General features: G+C 46.8%; 1 protein-coding gene across 1 annotated transcript; it reads right to left on the bottom strand.

Annotated features, from left to right (window-relative positions):
- Positions 1–305: 305 nt before the first annotated feature.
- CONPUDRAFT_158790 (uncharacterized protein) lies at positions 306–6,772 on the bottom strand (the record flags this gene model as incomplete). Its single annotated transcript, XM_007775812.1, has 4 exons — positions 306–320; positions 371–498; positions 6,259–6,613; positions 6,674–6,772. The coding sequence occupies 4 exons, from the start codon at positions 6,770–6,772 to the stop codon at positions 306–308; spliced, it is 597 nt and encodes a 198-aa protein (XP_007774002.1).
- Positions 6,773–8,736: the final 1,964 nt, after the last annotated feature.

Consider the following 8,736-nt stretch of genomic DNA (forward strand, 5'->3'; position numbering starts at 1 on the left):
TTCTAGTGCATCTATTGTAGCAGCAGTGCTACTGCCAACACCTTTGCAAACTCTGAAACACCTGCAGCATTGCCTTGGACAACATCTACTACCTGGGGTTTTACCCTCAACTATCCAAACATGCACAGGTGTGGATTGTTGGGCAATTCAAGTTTTCTGTGGAGAACTGGGAAGTGATGCCAGAGATCAGCAACAATAGCATGGAAACCAGCTTCATGTTGAACAGTCCCCAGCTGGCCGCACTGACTGATAAAGACAACAGTGGTGTGCCAGGCAATGACCTCAACCTGCTGGTGGGTGACAACTCATTCTTCTTGAATCTGCCATCAGGTGAGACCTCTGGTGGCACAGCTGCAGAGGCTCCTTTCACGTGGAGGGCAGTGAGGGCAATGGTAAAGGTGGAGGCAACAGTGAGGGTAACAGAGAAGGTGACAACAACAATGGCAACAGCAATGAATATTTTGTTGTCAATGGCACCCAGTCCGACTGTTTCTGGAACTATGTTGAAAAGTGTCTTGTCAAGGTTTGTGAGGAGGCTATCTCAAGTGCCAAGAAAATTGCCAAGAATTAGCTGGCTATCAACTTGCTTGCTCTCAGGTAATGTAGAATTTCTGTCTCCACATTGCATTACTAATATTCTTTTAGCCATAGGCCTATCATGGCTACTTTCAAGTATGACCTTGAGCAGTACTCAAACTCGAAGACTCCCTGCATGGCAAAGGCATGCTTCCTGGGCTGTTATTACTTGGTTTTGTTCATTTCTATATTTTATCTATCATTTAATCTCATTGCCCACCTTATGCCCACCACTCTTCTGCACATTGTTTTATTTCTCTATTTTTTCACTAGCATAAGTATCAGTTGTGATGGAATCTAATGTCCTGTTTGCACCCCATGCATCCCATCACCTGAACATTGCCCAAGAGTCTGTTTCTGACACAAGGTCAGTCACAATTGGATACATTTGGTGCAATGTCACAGTGCTTGCATTGTATTATGTGGGTGTCTTATTGGTCATACTTCTTGGTCATACTTCTGAGGTTGTCTATAACCATGTTTTCACAGATGACCTGGTGGCTGGTTAACACTCAGCCCACTCTTGCCTGCATGTCCCAAGTATCATCAGTTTGATGCTGTTTGGAACACTGGAAACAATTCATGATAATGGACATGAATTACTTTGAAATTATTGTAAAAATTTGGATGAATGGGTTTTGATAGTTAGTTACCTATTACCAAGAAGAAAATATATTGCACTTACACATGCTGTGAGCCAATTCATAGTAACTGTATAGTATCTTTTTGGTAATGGACAGTTAATTATCAAAATCCATTTAACTTGACTTCCATAGTAATTCCAAAGTAATTTGCGCTCATTACCATGAATTGTTTCCAGTGGGATGTTGATGCTTGGTTGGACACACTATGCTGTTTATGTCAGCCAATAAGGACAGTAACAATGTTGCTTGAATGGCAAGCTTTTTGGCTCCCTCAGTCCATTGAATAGCTGTTGCCAAGGAGTTAATTCTTGGCACAATGCATAACACCAATGTGAGATTATAAATCAAGCCTCTAATATACACTTGCATGCAGGGATCAAATCAGCATTGGGGCTATGCTTGATCAATGCCTGCTTTTTTGAATGTTAGTCTGATACTGCCAGCCCCTTGGTGGTGTAGAGGGTGCAGGGTGGGGAAAGTGCAGGAGGGTGTCTAACAAGTGCTATGATGGTTTTCTTGGCTGTTAGATACTTCTGTATGTTTGTTTCATTGTGTAGATAAAAAATACAAGCCCATTTTTGTGTTATACTACATGTCTCCTCTTTTATATTTGTTTGGCTGGCTTTAGGAAGACTGTCCCCCCCTCCGCACCCCCGGGGAGGTTCAGTTCATGAGGGGGTGGACAGGGGACTGAACCTAAGGTCAAAAAACTACAGTACTACTGCAGTTGTAACAGTGTTGCAGCACCAGGTGTGGACTTGACAACAAGAAGAGTCTTGGCTCCAGGCTCAACTTTGACAGCAGGAGCACTAGTGGCCTTGACATGATTAGAGCAAGTTTTTGGTACTTTTTTCTTGCTGGTAGCCAGCTTCTTCTTGAGAGCCATCAAGAGCATTAGCTCATTGAGTTCTTGCAAGGTGTTACCCAACACAGTGTCCCCACTGCCATCCAAGGCTGAGCCATTGAATTGAATAACCTGAGCTGCTATTAGTAGATGAAGTGATGCAGAAGATGAAAGACCTACATCATTATATGGTAGCTGGCACACTGTGACCTTACAAGACCTGGGTCAAGCACCACCAGCATTGTTGTTGGTTGTTGTTGAAGTCACCAATGTTCAGTATGTCCCTGTTAAGAAGTGCTTGAGGCAGCCACATGGGTGCAACATGCTGACTTGAGGCCAGATACAAATGTTGGGGCATTTGGAACATTTCTTCCGGTGCTGTTGTCTATACTGGTGTTTTTGTGTGAATAAAAGTCAAAGTAAGTGACTAGCATAGCCAGCAATGATACATTGGATTGGGGGTCTTGGCGAGACCAACCGTGTAGAGGGGACGGGATGGTTGCAGGGGGACAAAGGAGCGGAAGAGGAGGATACAGGGAGTAAAGGTAGAGGACAGGAGAGCAGGAGAGTAACGGGAGAAGGAGACGGAACACAAGGAGCAGACAGGCAAGAGTCAGTAGAACAATGGACCAGGATAGGGGCACAGACACATGATTAGCTTAGTCAGCAGACCACATAGAGCAGCAGCATGTAGATACAGAACATGATCCACCTTGCCCTGTCCAACATGACACTGACCTTTGGAGCACTGATGCCACATGGTGCAGGACATGACCCCCGAGGATGTCCGGTCAGTGGATGGGTCAAACCCCTGAGGATATCCGGGCAGCAGTGACCAGCGGTTGACCGACCATGTCCTGGTGGCTGCCTTACTGTAGGGGTTGGATGACTGGTAGGGGATGCTCCAGCCTATACCCCAGGTATGTGTCAGGGCTGCTGCTGGCCTTGTGCATTTAGAATGTTAATAATAGTCCATTTTTTCAGCTATAATGCTCCGGTTATTGCATGTACATAGGCCTGGATATTTCAGCTATGATGGTCTGGTTATTGCAGCTACAGTGCTCCAGTTATTGGAGGTATGATGGTCTGAGTATTGTAGTATAAGTACAATGCTTTGGCTATTGCAGGTATAATGCTCTGGTTATGTTAGCCACAATGCTCTGGCCATTCCGGCTACAGCACTCCAGTTATTGAAGCCATCCTGCTCTGGTTAATTTAGCTACAATGCTCTGGGTATTTTAGCTACAATGCTCTGGCTATTGCAGCCACAACAATCTGGTTATTACAGGTATAACACTCCAGTTATTTCAGCCACAATACCCTGGCCACTGCAGTCACAATGCTCCAGCCATTGCAACTATAATCTTCTGACTATTCTAGCTATAATGCTCCGGTTATTTTAGCCACAGTAGTTATTGCAGCTGTAATGCTCTGGTGGTCTTAGCTGCAATGATCTAGCCATTACAGTCACAATACTCTGGTTATTTCAGTAGCAATAGGCCAGTTAAATCGATGGAAGTGCTGCAGCTTTTATGGAAGAATTACACTAGTTATGCCAGTAAAAGCAGGCCGGTTATCTTGGCAGCAATGGCCCAGATATACCAGCAACAGTTTAGTTGTGTCATGAGGCTGGTTATTTCAGCAATGATATGAAACAGTCTACTAATTTGTGGATAAACTTCCAGCTATTCTGGAAGCAGACTCTACACTATTATATTGTACTGCATGCAGATTTGTAGCACATGAGACCAGTTTTTCATTAGTCCATCCAGTTTTGTGCAAGTGTACCACCCTACAAGCACATCTGTGGCATATCTGGACAGTCTGGTCTGGGTCTATGGGATACTCCACTTGCTCATGCACTATTATACTACATTGTCACATATATAACACATCAGGCCGGTTTTTGTTCCATACATTACTCTGGTTAGACTTGCACTATCCTGACACACTACCACCATATCTGGCCTATCCAATCTTGATCTACAAATACTCTGGCCACTTATCTACTAGTAGACCACACCACATTCAACCCACGTCAGTAGCTCATGAGGCTGGTCTTGTTTGTTCTGTACATCCATCCAGCCAATCTTGCATCACTGTACCACACTGCACACATATGCAGCCTGTTCAATCTTAGTTACCAAATACTGTGGCCACTCACTTTAGGGAGTTTAACATGTAGATTGCTGCTACATACAGAATCTTGCTGGTCTACAATAGTTATGAATCTCTATTTGTATGTTAAGTGGTGTATACAACACTCATCTGCGGTATTCAATGCATTGTATAACATGATACACTCACAAAACACTAAAATGCATAAAACATAATCCTGTTGACATACTGCAAGCTTTTGACCCTTTAAAAGCTTTCTTGGAATATCATTGATTAGCAATCACTGCTCTTATTTGTCACACACAACATTGGCTTACCTTGGCTCCACATTTTTATTGCTTCTATTATCCTTCCCCCACAAATATGGTTTATTGTCATTTGCCCTTCCTGATGCTGCACCTCTGGCCATCTTCATTCCCTGATATTTGTTTCCCTTATGTTCTTATATATACAGGCTTTGACATAAAATACGCTAAATTGCATGTTGTTTTGAAGATTGCATGTCATTTGATAGTGTATTAAATGCATCAGTCATCTTATTTGCTCATCTAGGTCACATATACACCTATATGAGCACATCCTGCCATGTAAATCACCCTATCCCATATTATACACTTGTAGCAAAAAAAAAGTCAAAAATGTGTTTAATACATATTCATCCATGATCAGAACACTTCTTTTGAGATCTTGTCTGATCTTGGTTCAATGGATATATATATGCTGTGGGCAAGGTAGCATAGCGGTTAAAGCACCTCTCACTACAATCATTCAATGACAGGGCCCTTTTTGGGTAACACCCTGAGTTCGACTCCCACCGTCGGAGAATAACTACTTTAGACACTCCATAAATTTCACTGCTATCCAATTGATTTGTACAGACCAGTCCCCAAAATTTCACCCCCAAACTGCCTTAAGTGGCACAACATTCTCACACCGTCCAATGGGGTTGCTATTTGCGGCATTGCAACCAGATCAAGGGTGGTCATCCAGAATTTCATCCAGCACATGGTTCTCCAAAAATAGTAGGCTCCAGCAGGGGTCCCAGGCCCGGTGATTTTGGGTGGTCACTGGAAGCCTGCACAGAGTAGTTAACTGTCTAATTTGAGTAGAAGGATTGGATCCCGGGGGGGGGGGGTTCACTGCGGCATTGCGCGCTGATGTAAGTCAAGTTGCAATTGGTATCAAAGGGTTTAGGTCAAGCTTTGTTGTCTGGGTGGCTGTGAGGGGTTCCCGTCGGAAGCTGGTTCATGATTTCAACATTTAAATATTTAATATTGTGGGTGCTGGGGGTTGTATGCTCTTGCTTACGCATTCACATGAGTGCATTCCGGGTAGCCATTGTTAGTCACACTTTCCCATTATGTTGATACTAGTACCACACAGATACAAATCATGTCTCACATAGAGTGGAGCCCTGAGCAGACATTAAATGGATTATATATATATATATATATATGCTGTTGAATTATCAGAGAGAGAGAGAGAGATATTTCTATATTTATACCCCACGTCAAACACGTGGTCACGTTAAGTAGCGGCTATGTAGTGGTGTAAGGTAATCTAGGTATGGTGTGTAGGTGCTGTGATGTAGATGGAAGGTAGGCTAGATATGTACGTTGATAGTGTGTGCTATGGTATTGGCTTTTGGCCGGTGGTCTATCATATTACGGTGCAAGAGAGGGCTATATGTACTGCAGTGCCAATTAGCGGGAGAAAGGAGACGACACATAATGATAAATAGAAAGACTGATAAAAGAAATATGGGGCGTGCGGGAGCAGGTCCATGTTTGTCTGTGGGTTCTACTGTGAGGCTAGGGGGTCGTCCTCTTCCTCCTCAACGATCTCCGTGGCCTTCCTGAAGGCTTTTGTTTTCTGAAGGAATTTCGCGAATCCTTCGAGTCCTATCTTTGTACCGAGGACGTCCATGAGGGTGATTGTCCTTCCCGGGCTCGTGTAAGTGGTGTCAAGCATGCTCGTGGATGGGGCAGTGTTTGATTATGTGTGAGCGTGACTGGTAATGGGCGCCGCAAGGGCAGGATTGTGTCTCTCAGTGGACAAAGGAGGCATAGTACTCACCGGCAAAACAGTATCCCATGCGCGCCTGCAGCATTTGCCCGTAAATCTTGCGGTCGTTTTCGATGAAGTGGTGTCGAGGTTTGAGGGCGGGCAGGAATCGGTTGGCTGCGTGGAAGCGACTGTCTTCTCTGTTGAGTTTCGCGTGCCAGATGCCTTTCCATGCGTTGAGGGTGTTCTCCTTTGCTATGCAGTGCATGGCTGCAAATGTTGGTGTGTCTGTTTCCGGGTCCAGCTCCGTGCCCTCCTTGGCCAGTTCGTCAGCCCTCTCATTTCCTCGTGTCCCCTTGTGTCCTGGAGTCCATTCCAGCGTGATTCGGTGGGTGTTGTTTGACTCTAGGAATCGGATAGCATCCCCCTGGAATCATAGTGTGAAGTGTTGTGATGGGCCCGGTTCCACATAGAATGCAGCTTGTACCGCGGCGATGTTGTCAGTGAAGACATAGATGTGGTTGATGGCCTCGTCTGTGTCCGCTATCTTGATCGTGTTCTCCAACGCGCATGCAATCCCCAACATTTCCCCATTGTATACCTCCGCTCATTTTCCTAGCCCCTCCTTGCCCTCCATCCTCTCCTGTCCCTCCACATATCCCACCCAACTTGTCCCTGTGCGCCTCTTCCCCCCTTCCTCTGGCAGGGAGCCATCTGAGTACGCAAGGATCAAGGACCGTTCCCGTCCGATCCTTGCTACTAGTTTGGTGTGGTGTTCCACCGCTTTCTCTTTGTCCAATGTTGCCCCGACGATGTCCAGTCATCCGCCGAATGTATCTGGTGTCGCTACCCACGGTGGGAGAGCAAATAGATCCACTTGTTCCATGTTAGCTGGTGTCCTGCTTGCGAGTTGGTGTAGCCTGGACTGTTGGGATCTGGCCTTCTTTGGTGGGTGGAAGGCTGGGTCGGGTAGTGGTGGTGCGGGGCTGGTGGGCATTCTCAATGTTGTCCACTCCTCTGGGAGGCGGGCGTATATTGGGCTGCCTGGTGACACTTTCGCGAGATCGCCGCGTTCATCTGTAGCTGTTCCAGGTGGAGTCGGATCGGTGCAATTGCTGCGTCTAGTTCTATGGCGTAGACAGGCGTGGTTCTGAAGGCAGCGCAGACAAGGCGAAGGGCCATGTTCTGGATGCGTTCGAGGTATTTGACGTGGAGTTTCTTTCTGGTCCACCAGATCAGGCTTGCATACGTCATGACACTGCGTACCCATGCAATGTACAGTTGGTGTATCCTTGTCTGGGGCAGTCCTTGTGTTGTGTTTGCTAACATGCCCAGCCTGAGCGCGGTTCACTCCACCCATGCAGCCAGTTCCTTAACATGTGCATTATAAAGGAGCTTGCCATCCAGGAAGATGCCAAGCCACCGCATTGTGTTGCTGGGTTTGATCGTGATGGGGGCTTCGTCGTGTGGGATGATTAGCGTTGGAAGTGTCAATTGCCGGCGGGTGGTGAAGTGGAGGAGCTCCAACTTTTCGATGTCTAGGTCGAGTCCGGCTTCGTGTAGCTCCAACCATACAAAATTGATTTCCTGTTGTAGGACGTGCACGTTAGTCTCCAGTTAGTTGGATGACACGTACAGCATGCCGTCATCGATGTATCCCAAGAGGGTCGTGGCAGTGGTGTCTTCGTCCTCAGAGCACTGCTCCTGGTGTCGGGATCGTTCTTTGTAGTGTTCAAATACGGGGGCTGTGTAGATGACGGACAGGATTGGCAAAATGGGCGAACCCTGGGGTATCCCGTTCTCCACTGCATGTACTGCGGAAAGGATGCCGTCGAGGCATATTGATGTGCTGTGGTCTGATAGGAAGGACTTGACCCATCTGATTACGCATGTGGGGACATTCTTCCGGTACAGGATGTCGAGTTTGGTGTGGTTGACATTGTGGAAGAATCCCTTGATGTCAAAGGATAGGCATGACATCACCAGTCCGTGCTTCCGAGCGGTTTCCACGTTGTGTACGAGTGTCAATCCGGCGTCCACCGTCGAGCTCCCCTTGCGCCCACCAAATTGGGATTGGGGAACTAGTCCGTAAGCCTCGCACCAGAATGACAGGTGCAATGCCATTGTGCTCTCGAGTGCCTTACCTAGACATTCCTCCAGTTGGATGAGCCTGTATGCACAAGGTTTTGAGTAGTCTGGTTTTCTCGGTTTCTGGAGCGCGACCGCAATGGTTGAGCGCCATGCTTTCGGATGGTATCCTGCCGCTGCGCATCTGTCTATTAGCAGGTATAGGGGTTCAGCATCGCAGTCCCAAGCCCACTGCAGTGCGGTGTTGTTGATCTGCAACGGGCCCGGTGCCTTCTTCGCATTCGGGCGGAAGATCGCTGTCTTGACCTCTTTGTATGTCAGTGGTGTCCACGGGATCTCCCCCACTCGCGTCACGTTGAGGTCGGGCTCCTGACAGTCGAGAGTTGGTGGTGGCATGAAGAGTGTCTCGTGTAGCGTATTGCACTTGTCCTCATGTTGTATTGCCTTGTGTTGCCCCTCTCC

The sequence above is a fragment of the Coniophora puteana genome (genome assembly GCF_000271625.1).
Source record: "Coniophora puteana RWD-64-598 SS2 unplaced genomic scaffold CONPUscaffold_15, whole genome shotgun sequence".
Taxonomy (NCBI): domain Eukaryota; kingdom Fungi; phylum Basidiomycota; class Agaricomycetes; order Boletales; family Coniophoraceae; genus Coniophora; species Coniophora puteana.